At 47.8% G+C, this 15524-nt stretch overlaps 1 protein-coding gene across 3 annotated transcripts in view; it reads left to right on the top strand.

The window, feature by feature from the left end:
* Positions 1–15524, top strand: part of DAAM2 (dishevelled associated activator of morphogenesis 2) — a 135795-nt gene that overhangs the window by 67683 nt on the left and 52588 nt on the right. For all 3 annotated transcript variants that reach the window (XM_006074718.4, XM_044930437.2, XM_025270507.3), the window contains exon 2: positions 10696–10921. In XM_006074718.4, coding sequence (XP_006074780.1) covers positions 10754–10921 — 168 coding nt within the window. In that variant the 5' untranslated portion in view covers positions 10696–10753. The remainder of the gene's footprint in view (positions 1–10695; positions 10922–15524) is intronic.

Raw genomic sequence — 15524 nt, 5'->3', positions numbered from 1 at the left:
GATGTTTGGTTCATCCAAAGCACCTAGAAAATTGCTTGTGCATGCAGTCCCTTGGGGGTTGAGTGGATAGATGGGTGGATGAATGAGTGAATGCATGCATGCATACTTGGCCATGGCCTTGGAGAGCTACTATCTGCTTGTTTTCTGTCCTACTGAGACAAAGAAACCTATGTTCTCTTGATCATTTCTCGAAATGAGAAAAACCATTGGAAAACCCACAACTTCCACACTTGTCCCCCTCCTGAGTCAGAGAAATGTCACTTTGGGGACGTTTTCAGTTTCACTTTCCCAGCAAGACGCCCCTTTCTCTCCCTCTCCTCCTGCCACCTTGTGGGGCAGGTGGCACAGAGGGGCCCCTGGGGGCGCAGAGGGGGCCCCTGGGGCTGCAAACATTTACTTTTGCTTTCTTGCTTTTCCCAGAGCTGAGGGGGAAAACCATCATTTAGGCAGCTGCTAAAAATAGCTCCACCGGTCCTGGAAAGAGAGCTTGCTTATTTTTGAAAGTGCTCCCCGCCCCCTCCCCAGCCCTGACCGTGGCTCACAGGACAAGTCAGATTGTTCAGAGTTCTGTCCTGAGGCCAACAGGGAAGTCACAACTGGGCCCCATCCACCGTGTGGCCATTGCTGTCTGGGAGGTGGACCTGCAGAGAAATAGGGAGATAGGAGGGCCTCAGGCTGTCCATTTTTTTGTCCTATCAGAGATGGATCCTACTCCCAACAGCCTCTTAGCACCTAGGGGGGACGGTATGGTGGGCGTGGAGTCTGGAAACCTGGTTTGGATACTCAACTCACACTTTAACATCTTTCTGAGCCTCAAGTGTGGGAGGGAATCCAGGCAGTGATCATGTTTACCCTGCAGGAGTGTGGTAGAAGTTCCAGATAAACCTTGACCATGGTAAATATTCAAAGAATGATCATTATCACTTTATTATGATCAGAATCACTGGATTTAAAGCGCAGCACTCCTGTTTGGGGCTTCCCAGTTGGTGCAGTGGTAAAGAATCTGCCTGGCAATGCAGGAAGCACAAGAGACTCAGGTTTGGTCCCTGGGTTGGGAGGACCCCCTGGAGGAGGGCATGGCAACCCACTCCAGTATTCTTGCCTGGAGAATTCCATGGATAGAGGAGCCTGGCGGGCTGCAGCCCATAGGGTCGCACAGAATCAGACAGAAGTGACTTAGCACGCACATACGCACTCACTCCTGTTTTAGTGGCTAAGGCAGGGTGCATGATGAGCCAGTATGCTATACTAAGTTAAACCATTTGAAATGCATGGTTTTGTGGGTTAAAAACAATTCAGCAGTCAGCTACATATGATTCAAGCTAATAACACAGGGATCAGTACACTTTCTGTAAAGGGCCAGGTAGGAAATACTTTTGGCTTTGTGGGCCCTAGGGTCTCTGTTGAATAAAACATTTATAGATGATGAGCGAGTATAGTTGTGTTGTTTTTAAGTTTCACTGGAGTATGGTTGCTTGTAGCTGTGCTTTAATCAGACTATTTTCAAACGTAGGCTGGAGCTGGATTTGACCCCCACAGCATTTGCCAACCTCTGTCATAATATGTGGGCTTCCCTCATAGCTCAGTTTGTAAAGAATCTGTGAATATGTAAGAGCCATTCACACAGAGAGCCCATCTGTAATATATACAGTCGATATTCAGGTTTCTTCATAATTGTAACAGTAGCTTATCTATGTAGCTATTAAGTGTTTACTATTACTATGTAGCTATTAAGTATTTACTATTACTATGTAGCTAGTAAGTGTTTACTATTACTATTACTGGGCGCTACTCTAGATACTTTACAAATACTAGCTAGTTTAATGCTTCTGACAACCCTATGAAGTGTGTTGACACTTCAAGGACAATAATGACAACCCTGTTATTTCCCCATTTTACAGATGAGGAAACTGAGTCCCAGAGAGCCTAAGTAACTTGTCTGAAGTCACATAGAGTTGATGGCAGTTGAACAGAACCCAGCCAAGTTTGTGAGGTAGAAGGGGATGTCAGCAGTTCAGGATGGGAGCAGGGGCAGGCTTGTGAGGGGTCTCGAGTCTGTTTGCTGTCCACAGAGCTTGAGGGGAGGGTCTTCAGAGACTTGAAGTGGGAGTAGGTATGGTGTAGGTGAGCAGTGGGGAGATGGGTGGGCGGAAGGCCTGGGAAGTACTGTGGCCTGGGATGGAAAAGCATAGACTCTTTGTTGGGAAACCAGGTTCCGGTAAGCTGGGCCTGGGGCCATTTCCCGGGTGATGCCCAGTGGCACATGAAGGGTCAGTGTATAGGGAGGAATCTGCCCGGGGAACAGGACGTGGTTGACATTCTTTATGTTTTATGCAGCCGCTCTGGGGAGCTCTGGGCCCCGTTCCCAGGCCTGGACCCCAGGGACCTGGTCGGGAGAGGAGGGCAGAGGAGTGCTGCCCCGCATCTCCAGGATGCCTGGTCTCTGCCAATAAGTCATGGCATTCAGATACGCTGTTGATTCCCTTTGCCCATTAGTTTAGCCTCAGATCAACAGGCAGCTGGTTGGGACTCTGACCTCATGTGTTCTGGACAATTGCTTCCTCTGTGCCTTTGCTTATGCCCTTGCCAGGAATGCCTTTCCCTCCTCTAGCACCCTTCCTTAATTCTCTTCTCTCTTTCAAGATGAGGGGGCATGGGTTCGATCCCTGGTTAGGGAACTGAGATCCTGCAAGTCATATGGCCAAAATAAGAAAAGAAAGAAAGAAAAAAGAATTCCCTGCCAGTCCAGTGATCAGGACTGTGTTCTCATTACCAAGGGCCCAGGTTCAATCCCTGGTCAGGGAACTAAGATCCCACAGACCATGTGCCTTGGCCAAAAAAAAAAAAAGACTTTTCTCAAAGCTAGTTCAATGTCGCCTTCTCCTGAAAGCTTTCCCTGGCTCCCTCTTCAGCCCCCAGGCTGCACTGGGTCCCCTTTCTGAGACTTTCTCACTCCACCTTTCTGTACGGTCATTGCCTCGACTCCTCCAGCTCCCCCACCAGAAGAGGTCCTGCTTGAGGAAAGGGACCAGACTGTGTTTACTCCTGCATCCTCCCCACACAGTCAGCATCCAGCACATGGGCTAGAAACGGGTTCCAGGCCTGTGTGTTCCAGGGCAACACCACTGTGCTCAGGATGCGGTGGCTGAGCAAGTTGCCTGAACTTTGGGAGTCTCAGTCATTGGTGAGAAGGGATAGTCAGGCCATTAGACGGTTGAGATAAAGGGCAATATTGTCAGCTCAGTGCCTGGCTCCTGGTTGGCACTGGGGAAGTGGCCAAGGGGAGATGACGCAGTACACCCTTGCTGTTACCCGCATGTGTGGAGGTAGGGGGAGGGGATGGAGAAGAACATCCCAGGGTCATGGCATTGGTCCCAAGAGCTAAAGGAAGGGTTCATGAGTCAGCTTTGCTTCTATGACAAGAGCTCTGAACTTACAGTCAGAATATTTCCTTGGGGTTCCAGCTCTGTCCCTTAGCTCCTTGGTGTCACTGATAAGCCGTGTAACAGCTGCTGAAGTCTTAGTCTCATCATCTGTAAGGGGGCATAATAGTAATAACCACCTCACAGGGTCATTGTGAAGCTGAAATGCTATTGCAGAGCTGTGAAAACACCTGGCCCAGCCCATAGGAAATGCTCAGTCATGAATTATTGAGCCTAAAGAACACTCTAGAAAGCTCTGAGTGGGTCTCAGATCAGGACATGTCTTCCATGGACACATGCCCTCTGTCTTAATGGTCTGTAGCTTTAGAATCAAATAGTCGTGTGTTTGAATCCTAGCTATGACCTCACTAACTGTGTGTCTTTAGGCAAGTTACTTCTCTGAACCACAGGGGTTTTTTTTTTTTCTTTTTGTCTTCCTTTAAATAACTTTTTTAAATTGGTGCCTTCCATCTCAGAGCATGAGGGGTAGCTATAGCCCTGTGGCCAGCAAATACCAAAGTCTCAAGTACTAATATTGTTCTGCTTTCACTTAAGACTTAGGAGTAAGTGCTAATGATATTGGAATTTTGAAGCTTTAATTAATGTAAATAAAAACTGGTGAGTCGAGGACCTAGGGGCCAGGGTTTGGGGTTAAAGGTTAGGATTTTCATCTTTAAAAACCAAATGGGAGTTCTGGACTCCAGTTAGAGGAAGCACTTCCTGGCCTGGGATGGAATGTGGGAGGAGCGCCCAGGGCGCGCTGAGGACAGCCTCTGGGGGAATCTTGGCAAAGGAGGTTGAGCCAGGCGGTGTGGACAGTCAGGGCTAAAGGGGCCCTCGCAGGTCTTCAGTCCAACGTGGACACAGCACGGAGGGGAAACCGAGGCCCCAGGGGGACGGCACTGTGGCCCCTGACCCACCGCTGCCTCGTGACTCGCCCCGTCCCCTGAGTTAAGAAGCTGTGCTCTCTTCACAATGTGGAGGATGTGATCATGAGGAGGTGAAGTCCGGTCACACCCAGAGGACTAGAGGAGACCCCGAGAGAGTTACAGGAGGGTCAGGGGATGGAGCCCCGACAATCTGATGTTGTAGGCCATTTGGTCTGTGTTTAGGGCCGGATGGTCCTGGGAAGGCTTTGTCCCCACAGGGATATGGGGATGAAGCAGGCAGACGGGAAGTGTAGGGCATGGAGCTGTTGGTGTTGGGGAAGTTTCCCTGGAGAGAAAGGTGGGTGGTGGGGACAGGGTGGGCGCAGGTTCAGTTTCTCAGACCCAGGTCCAAGTCCTCTGGGTTTTGTTCCGTGTGGCTTTCTGTTTTTCTATATTGCTTCTCAGTTCTCCTCTACCATTCCTCTTTGTAAAAGAGATTTTGCAGAAATGAATGGCGCTGGCCACTTCCACCTTTCCACTCCCTGCTCAGGGTCAGTGACAAGGGTTTATCTTTCCAACTAGAGGTCACTCAGAGCCTGAGGAAGAGTCCTGCCCTCTCTGGTCCAGGCTTCCCAGTTACTGAAGGCAAAGGTGGGTGGCTGCTTAAATCTGGCTAAGAAAGTTTCTTCAACGCCAGGCCTTGGTGGCCCCATCTATGTCCGGGGAAGGGCTCATGGTTCAGACTCTGGGGAGGGCCAGTCTCACCTTGCCAGTCATGGTGATACCGAAGCCACAGCAGTGGTGTTGGCCTTCTTTAATGAATATATGAGGTACTCCTGGCATTTTACTTATATTAGATCATTTATTCTTCCTTGAAACTGCATGAGGAAGATCCTGTTATTGCCTTGGTGTCACAGATGAGGAACCTGGGGTTCTTGGAGGTTAAGACCTCATGCTCAGGGTCACCCAGCTGAGAAGGCAGAGCCAGGAGTCAAACCCCTGTCCGTCTGACTTCAGAGCCTCTGCTGGAGTGGAGGAAGGATTAGAGTAGGGGTGGGAGAGAAATTGGGGTGGTGGGTGATGGAGGCAGTTCCCCCCAGTGGAGGAGAAGCAGGCAGCCTTTGGAATCTTCATACCCTCTCCTGGTCTAGAAAGGACCTTGTTTACTGTAGCTATTTCTTTTTTTCTTTTTTTTTTAATACTATTTTGGATTTTTTGTTTGTTTGTTTGTTTATTTTTTGGCTGTGCCACACAGCTTTTGGGATTTCAGTTCCCCAAATGGGAATTGAACCTGGGGCTCGGCTGTGAAACCACCAAGGCCTAACCACTGGACCACCAGGGAACTCCCTGGAGCTACTTCTATACTGAGCCGTAGAGTCTGATCTTCTCTAGGGGGTGGGGGGAGGCTGCTTGGGGGGCTGGGGCAAGATGGGAACAAAGGGCATTGATGTGGGAAGAGGCGCTTTGGGGAGGCAGTGGCCGGACCACAGCCTGGACGCTGGCGTCCTGGTTTTCAGCCCCAGATCTGTCCCCATTGTTATGTGGCCTCAGAGAAGACATTTCCTTCCCGGACCTCAATTTTCAGATCTCTACCCTGAAGCTAGATGCTTTCCAGCTCAGGGCTTATGGTTTTAGTCTTGGATGTTCAGAAGGGGCCCCAAGAAAAGGAGGAAGGGACAGACTTAAGAGTTCCTGGGGAGGAGGACACCCTCAGGAACATAAACACTCAGGAGCGGTGGAGCAGGCCGCCCTTAAAAGGGCAAATATGCAGCGCGGCCGGGGGGTGTGGGGGAGGGAGGGTTGGTTAAGGCCCTTCTCTGTGGGGCCGGCACTTCCCGTTTGGAGGTCTGTGTCTACTTCTTCCTTCTTCTCTCCTCCTGAGGCCACTCCACCTTACTCCTCATACTCAGGCGAGACCTTAAAAATATTTAGACAGGTATGAGCCTGGTGCCAACCAATCAGGGGTCACAGCTGTGAACACGGGTGTAAGACTAATGGGGTGCTCCAGCTGTATGTCAACCCTGCCCCTGATGCCCCTCCCAGGAAAGCCTGGTTCAGGCACTGAAGGGCAAAGAAGGACCAGGAAGGAGACTGGGGCGAGAGAAGTCGAGGAGGTGAAGACAGAAGAGTGTTCAGAGGGGCAGTGACTGCAATCTCTGATTCCTAGTAGTTAAGCCACCAGGAATCCTTGAGGGGAACAAGGGCACAGTCTGGAGGTAGAGAAAGCAGCTGGCAGGCTAGTGCAGAATCCTGGTGTAGGTTGGCAAAGACCTGGAGCAGGCCCAGAGTTTGCAGATCCTCCTAGACGTCAGCCATCCCTCCCAAGAACCCCGTCATGCCATCCAGTCCATCTCATCCCACCTCTGGGACCTGCCCTTCCATGCTCTGTGTCCTCAGCAAAGCAGTCTTACCTATGGGACCTGGCCTGGAGTCTGTATCAGCATCCCAAATGGATGATGGGCAGGGGACCCAGGGAGGCCCACCCCTATCTACCTATGGAATTAGTGCTTTACCGAGCCTGACACTCGGAGGCCAGGGTTTCGTCCCACCCACTCCTGCCCATTGGCTATCAAGTCCCCTGGAAAGCCTCAGTGTCTCCCTTCCTCCCTTGATATCCTCAGCTACGTGTTCCAGGTCTTTGCTGACATAAACCAGGATTCTGCACTAGCCTGCTAGCTGCTTCCTCCACCTTGGAGACTGTCCCCTTGTTCCCTTCAAGGGTTCTTGATGTCTTAATTACTAGGAATCAGATTTCAATCAGTATTTCTTGACTGATTGATAAAGACCCCTCTTTTCTGTCTCCATGAGCACAGTTTTTTTTTTTCCTCAATTGACCAAAAAATATTATTGAGCACCTACTAAGCACAAGGCCTTTTATTAGCCATAAAGGCGTGGGGGGGTGGGTGTCAAATAAGCAGGAGGCATGGCCCCTGTCCTCAGACAGCCTTCACTGTAGCTGTGGAGACAATGTGCAAACCTGGAAAGGACGGCCAGTAATACCAGGCGGGCTCAGATAATGTGTTGTTTTAGGTATCCCTGGGTCTACTAAAAAGTCTTTTTTTTTTTTTTTAATTGAAGTATAGTTGATTTACAATGTTGTGTTAGTTTCAAGTGTAACTGCAAAGTGATTTCGGTTATACATACATATGTATCTATTTTTTTCAGATTCTTTTCCCCTATAGGTTGTTACAAAATATTGCATATAGGTCTCCGTGCTCTCCAGTAAGTCTTTGTTAGCTATCCATTAATATATAGTAGTGTGTCTATGTTAATCCCAAACTCCTAATCTAATAAATTGGTAAGTAAAGGGAAGGAAGGATCAAATCCCTTTGAATGAATAACCTAAAGTTTTTATATATAAAACATGACTCTTGGATTGTATAGGGCAATATTTCTTAATATCTTTGAAAAATAATCCTTAGAAAAATTTTTAAAAGTTCTATGTTCAAATACATTTATTAATGCAACAATATATGTATTCCTTTTTAATGTAACAATATGGTTGATTTATTCTTTTTCTTAACATATGCACATATCTATTCTCTTTCAAATTCTTTTCCCAATTAGGTTGTTATAGAATACTGAGCAGAGGTTCCCTGTGCTATACAGTAGGGCCTTGATGGATATCCATTTTAAATACAGCAGTGTGTACCTATCAATTCCAAAATCCCCAACTATTCCTTCATCTCCTCCCCCGACCATAAGTTCATTCTCTAAGTCTGTGAGTCTATTTCTCCCTTTTAAATAAGTCCATTTGTATCATATTCTAGACTCCACATGTAAATGATATCATATGCTATTTCTCTGACCTCAGTCAGTATGACAATCTCTAGACCCATCTAAGTCCCTGCAAATGGCATTACTTCGTTCTTTTTAATGGCTGAGTAATAGTCCATTGACTTCCCTGGTGGCTTACCAAATACATTTAATAAATGCTAGAAAACATTTAAAACGTCTGTCACAAAGTTAATAAAGAAAGATAAAGTAGGGACTTCCCTGGTGGTTCAGTGGTTGAGACTTTACTTTCCAATGCAAGGGGTGTGGGTTTGCTACCTGGTGGGAAAACTAAGATCCCAGAGGCTTTGTGGTGCACCCCCCCCAAAAAAAGAGATAAAATGGAATCAATAAAAACACCTCTCTTGAATGATGAGTAACATGCATCATGCCTTATACGGGAGGCTAGCTCAGATGACTGATTTATTAGCTAGTTTGTTAGGGTTTGGAAATAAAGCAGTGTTCTCCTAGACTTACCTTGGATTCACTAGGAACAAGTTATGCCATAGTTATCTTTTTTCGATAAGGTTCTAGAACTTGATTCAAGGGAATGCCTTAGATTTGACATATTTGGAGCTCCCCAAGGATTCAGGAAACAATCTCCTGTGGTGTCTTTAAGAAAAAAGGGCAGGGACTTCCCTGGTGGCCCAGTGGTTAAGACTCCATGCTTCCCATGCAAGGACACAGGTTAAATCTCTGGTGGGGGAACTAAGATCCCACATGCTGTGCAGTGAGGTCAAAAAAAAAAAAAAAGAAAAAAAACCCAGAGGGCTAGATCAGTGCATGGGATTCAAAGCTGGTTGAAGGACTGTCCCTTGAGAGTGTTAATGACTAGTTCTTTGGCATTTTCAGACGAGGAAGCTGTGTCATCTGGGCTTGTCTGTGTCCTTGTTTTGGTCAACATTTAGAGCAATGATGTAACTAAAGACCAGGGGGACATTCTGATCATTCCGTTAATGACCTAGATATAGGAGAAACAACTCAACCTTTGGGTATATTACCCTAAGCACTGAAAGCAGGGACACAAACAGATATTTGTACGTGTTGGTAGCAGCGTTCTTCACAATAGCCAAAAGGAGGAAGCAACCCCAGTGCCTGTCAACAGATGAATGGATAAACAAAATGTGGTCTCTGCATACAGTGGAATATTATTCAGCCAAAAAAAGGAAGGAAATTCTGCTACAGCTTGTATGGACCTTGATGACATTATGCTAAGTGAAATAGGCCAGTCACAAAAAGACAACTGCTGTAGGATTCTACCCATATGAGATACTGAGAGTTGTCAAATTCTTAGAGACAGAGAGTAGAGTGGTGGTTGCCAGGGGCTGAGGGGAGAGGGAAACGGGAAGTGATTATTTAATGAGTACAGAGTTTCTGTTTTACAAGATGGAAAAAGTAACAGAGGTGGATGGTGGTGATGGTTGCAGAGCAATGTGAATGTATTTAATGCCACTGAACTACACACATGACAAATGGTAAAACAGTAAACTTCATGTTTATATGCATTTTACCCACAATTTAACAAAATCTTGTCCCCAAACCTGTGCTATATCACAGATACTACAGCTAGAATATCTGTAGAATATAAAGGTAGAATCTGATTTATATTCAAAATTAAGATACAAAAGTGTGGGGAGAGTATGTTGAGCAGCAGTGTGGTGGGTAAACAGTGGTCTTTCTGCTGAACCCACCCAGATCTGAAACCATGTTTAGGAAGCATTGGAAGGATCATTTGGCCCATTCAGGAAGCCCATGTATGGATAACTGGACTTAATCCACCTGGAAGCTATGTGGCCTCAATGACTAGGGCCAGTGTTTATCCTTAGGCTGGTCATCATAGAACTAGGCTTTCCCAGAGGGAAACCAAACACTTAATCCTTTCTGTTCCAGTGACCACCCATCTGTTGGGTGTCTCTCAGTTCCGGGCTCTAGCCATAGCAGTATCCTCTGTTCTCCGTCTGTATGGAAATCACATTTGACCAGATTCCCATCACTCTTGGTTGAACACCATTCCAATGATCAGCCCCATTTCTTTACCCAGGGTTCACTCTAATGGCTCCCGCAGGTCACCCCTTCTGGATGGATGGGTGAACCCACACCCTGTTGATATTTCACATTCATCGAGACATGCCTGGCTACAGCAGACTGGGAAGAAAGCTGTGCAAGCCTTCCGTCCTCTGCTCCCATGGAGGCCTGCACTGCAGGAGCCAGGCCATATAATTAGCTCAGTGTCTCCCCTGCCAGCCGAATTCAGCCCTTCCCTCCCCATTGGATTACACCTTTAAAGCAGGTATACCCAGACCCTGGAATATTCACATGAATAAGGAAGCCCTGCAGGAAAATGGACTGCCAGTGGACGGGGAACAGGCTTCCCATCTGTACAGTCAGAGTGGGTAGTGGGTAGTGCCACCTCTGCCCTGGAAGTCACATTCTGTGACTACAGCCCTCCCATCTTCTCTCAGGGCACAGAGGGAGAATCTGGAAGTGTTTGCAGTTGTGGGAGAAAGGAGCTTGGCTGTGGGGTCAGAGGCCCCTGAGACTTGGCCAGAGAAATTATGGTGGCAGAGCAGCCACGTTCTGGCCCACCTGGCTGCCAGGCCTGACCACTCTGTCCTCTCTGTTCTACCCAGATCACGATGAGGACCTAGGGCATCTGCCTGCGGACTGTCCCCCTGGCCTGCAGTGACCATGGCCCCCCGCAAGAGGAGCCGCCATGGCCTGGGCTTCCTGTGCTGCTTTGGGGGCAGCGACCTCCCTGAGATCAACCTCCGGGACAACCACCCTCTGCAGTACATGGAGTTCTCCAGTCCTATCCCCAACCCAGAGGAGCTGAACATCCGCTTTGCAGAGCTGGTGGTGAGTGAGGGGCGGGGCAGAGTGGGGGAGGGGGGGATAGAATGAGGGGCGGGGCGGAGTGAGGGGCGGGGTAGAGTGAGGGGCAGGGGCAGAGAGGGCTTGGCCATGGAGTGGCGGGCCCCAGCAGGAGCAGAAGGAGCCAGACAGAGGGCGGGGGCCTGTGTGCCGGGATCTTCACCTGCTGAAACTGCTTTTGGCTGAGATGGGTCCCAGAGCACCTCAGCTGTGGGGGAGAAACAGTCAGCACTGGGGTGGACACCGCGAAGCCTGTCCCCAGAAGATGGACCTTCCTCATATCTCCACTGGACTCTAGACCTCGCCGGGCAGCGGTAGGCTCCCATGAGAGGAGCAGGTGCAGGCTTTGTGAAGTCGGCACCGAGGAGCCTCAGAGAACCTCAGAATGCTTGACACCTTTTTCTCATCTGCTGGCTGGAATTTCCCCGGGATCCTCTTATCTCAGACATAAGAGACGGGTGGAATTCTGTAGGCAGATTCTGGGTACCTCAGAACAAGAATTTTTTTACAAAAAAAACTTTTAATTTTATATTGGAGCATAGCCGATTAACAGTATTGTGATAGCTTCAGGTGAACAGCAAAGGGATTCAGCCATACATATGCAAGTGTCCATTCTCCCCCAAACTCACCTCCCATCCAGGCTGCCATGTAACACTGAGCTGAGTTCCATGAGCTATACAGCAGGTCCTTGTTGGTTATCTACTTTAAATATTGCTGTGTGTACATGTCCATCTCAAACTCCTTAACTATCCCTTCCTCCCATCATCCTTCTCCCTGCCCCCTGCTCCAGCAACCATAAGTTTATTCTCCAAGTCTGTGAGTCTCTTTCTGTTTTGTAAGTTCATTTGTATCATTTCTTTTTAGATTTAGGGGATGGTTTTTTTAACTGAAGTATAGTTGATTTACGGTGCTGTGTTAGTTTCTGCTGTACAGCAATGTGATTCAGCTATACCTGTATATACGTTCTTTTTTTATATTCTATCCCATGGTGGTTTATCACAGGATATTAAGTATGGTTCTCTGTGCTGTGCAGTAGGACCTTGTCATTTATGCATCCTATATATAATAACTAGCATCTGCTAACCCCAACCTCCCGCTCCATCCCTCCTCCAACCCTCTCCTCCTGGACAATCGCAAGTCTCAGATCAAGGGATGATTAACTAGAAACAAGGAGATAGAGATACCTGAAAGACACCTGGATTGGGACTGGGATGATAACACCCCGTGTCTAGCCTGGGGCAGACAGAGCTCTGGCATTCACACTGGCGGCAGCTCTTCCGGACTCTCTGTGATACCCATTTAGACCACAGCAGCACCCTGTGTGTGAAACATCCTATTCTGACCACAAAGAGACAGAACAGGAAGACGGCATGATTCTTCTCTTTGGAGGTCTGGTGGTGAGACAAAGCCTGCACACCAAAGAAATTCCCAGATGGGGGAGCAGGATCTGTGCCCAGGACTCGGGCCTGAACCCCTGGAAGAGAGCCGTAAACGCAGGGTCATCTACCATCAGCTCTTGGTCACTTATTCTCATGGCTGGCCTGCAGAGAAACGATGCAACATGATTGGAATGGGGTTTCCTACTTGGATTCGGTCATGGATGTATCTGATGAAGACAATCCAGCTCTTCAAAGCATAGGACCACTGTAAGATGGAGCAATGCCTATGGGAGAAAAAGTGATCCACCTTCCTCACCACATCAGGTTCAGGAAAACTCACTGTCCCGAGTCATGCCTTTCCTGGGAGTAGAGCCAGGGGTGGGAGATAGGAAATGGCAACCCACTCCAGTATTCTTGCCTGGAAAATCCCATGGACAGAGGAGCCTGGTGGGCTACAGTCTATGGGGTCACAAAGAGTTGGACACAACTGAGTGACTAACACTTTTCTTTGCTTGTGTAGAATAATATATGAAGCCTGAGCTGTGTTTGTCAGTCCTGCTAAGATCATTTTTTCACTCAAATACTGCTAACACCATTTTCCACATTAAGCAGTTCTCCAGTTTTCTATGGACACCAATTGGATGTCCTGCAATACAACTCCATTCTGACACTTACTGCCCAGAGTTAGCACAGAGCCCACAGGTTAAGGGCTCAGATCCACGAGACTGCCCCTTACTTCACACACCCATTAGAGGTGGTGGGTCCCAGGTTTCCTACGCGTCTGTCCAACATGGCTACCAATCAGGAGTCCCCACAATCTCCTCTGCAAGTGTGGTAATTTGCTAGAACTTCTCACAGAACACAGGAAACACTTTATGTACTGTTACCAGCTTAGTATAAAGGAGATGATAAAGAATACAAGTGAGCAGCCAGAAGAAGGCATACAGAGCATAAAGCCCAGAAGGGTAAGGTTCCTGTCCTGAGCCCAGGAGCATCTGTCCCCGGAAGGTTCGGGGTGCCCCACCCTCCCATCATGTGGATGCATACACCCACCCAGAAGCTCTCTGAGCCTTGCCATTCTGGGGGCTTTTGCGGTGGTTTCAGCAAGATAGGTTTTTTTCCCCTCACTTTTTATTTTATATTGTAGTATAGCTGATTATGGGGCTTCCCTGGTGACCTTGGAAGAAAAGCTATGAAAACCTAGCCAGCATATTAAAAAGCAGAGACATTACTTTGCTGACAAAGGTCTGGTAGTCAAAGCTATGGTTTTTTCCAGTAGTCATGTATGGATGTGAGAGTTGGACCATAAAGATGGCTGAGCACCAAGGAATTGATGCTTTTGAACTGTGGTGCTAGAGAAGATTCTTGAGAGTTCCTTGGACAGGAAGGAGATCAAAGCAGTCAATCCTAAAGGAAATCAGTCCTGAATATTCATTGGAAGGACTGATGCCGAAACAGAAACTCCAATACTTTGGCCACCTGCTGTGAAGAACTGACTCATTGGAAAAGACCCTGATGCTGGGAAAGAGTGAAGGCAGGAGGAGAAGGGGATGACAGAGGATGAGATGGTTGGATGGCATCACAGACTTGATGGACATGAGTTTGAGCAAGCTCCAGGACTTGGTGATGGACAGGGAAGCCTGGCGAGCTGCAGTCCATGGGGTCGCAGAGTCGGACACGACTGAGTGACTGAACTGAACTGGTGACTAAAACAGTAAAGAGTCTGCCTGCAATGCCGGAGACCCGGGTTCCATCCCTGGGTTAGCAAGATCCCCTGGAGAAGGGAATGACAACCCACTTCAGTATCTTGCCTGCTTCTCCATGGACAGAGGAGCCTGGCAGGCCACAGTCCACGGGGTTGTAGAGAGTTGGACACAACTGAGTGACCAACATACGACTACTGCTGCTACTTATAGCTGATTGGCAATGCTGTGATAGTTTCAGGTGTGCAGCAGAGTGGCCCAGCCATACACATACATGTATCCACTCTCCCCCAAACTCCCGTCCCATTCAGGCTGCCACAGAACACTGAGCAGCGTTCCCTGTGCTGTACGGTAGGACCTGGTTGCTTATCCACTTTAAATACAGCTGTATGTATATGTCCATCCCAAATGCCCTAACTATCCCTTTCTCCCACCCTTCCCCACTAGTATCCGTAAGTTCGTTCTCTGAGTCTGTTTTGTAAATAAGTTTATTTGTAATGGTATGATAGATTTTTAGCTCCATCTATTAGAGTTTGGGGAGTAGGGCTGAAAGTTCAAGGCTTCTAATCAAGGCCTGATCCTTCTGGTGACTGGCCCCCACCCTGAAGCTCTCTAGGGTCCACCAAGAGTCACTGCAGCAGGAGAAAAGGGACTCCTATCACCCAGGAAATTCCAAGGGGTTTAGGAGCTCTATGTCAGGAACAAAAGATATTCCTGTCAGTTCTATCATTCATGAAATTCCGAGGGGTTTAGGAGCTCTAAGACAGGAACCGGGAACGAGGGTCAGAAATATTAGGTTGACACTGCTATATTTAAAATGGATAACCGACAATGACCTACTGTGCAGCACAGGGAACTCTGCTCAGTGTTACGTGGCAGCCTGCATGGCAGGGGAGTTTGGGGGAAAGTGGATCCATATATGTGTATGGCTGAGTCCCTTTGCAGTTCATCTGAAAGTATCATGACATTGTTTGTTAATTGACTATACCCCAATACAAAATAAAAAGTTAAAAAAAAATAAAGCATGATGCCACAAAATACCAAAACAGATTTTTTAAAAAAAGAAATGTTGGGTTGGCCATAAAGTTCTTTCAGGTTTTTTCATAGCATCTTACGGAAGAACCCAAATGAACTTTTTGGCCAAACCAGTATATTTCTTACATTATCCCAGTCAGGGACATCTTCCTGAGAAGACTGCATGAGTTTTGAAAGAAGGACATGGCAAGCAGTGTTCCTTCCTTTGGCCCTTTTAGTCTCCAAATATTTATTGAGCATGTTAAGTGGCAGGGTTTCTTACTAGGTACTTTGGCAAAAAACAAGAATGAGTCAGACTTGTCTCATCTGCAAGCTAGCGTGAGGTATTGATCAAACAAATGAAAAATATTTGAGAGACTGACGTGTCCTGGGCTTCGTGGGCTGCCAGGGATTTAGTGATGGACCCACTAAAATGGGTTGGTGCAGCCCCTCCCCCCAGGAATATGAAGTCTAACGAGAAGCCAGGTCTTG

This window comes from Bubalus bubalis, chromosome 2 (genome assembly GCF_019923935.1).
Source record: "Bubalus bubalis isolate 160015118507 breed Murrah chromosome 2, NDDB_SH_1, whole genome shotgun sequence".
Lineage (NCBI taxonomy): Eukaryota > Metazoa > Chordata > Mammalia > Artiodactyla > Bovidae > Bubalus > Bubalus bubalis.
Note: the sequence above shows the minus strand (reverse complement) of the source record. Positions and strands in the feature narration are given on the sequence as shown.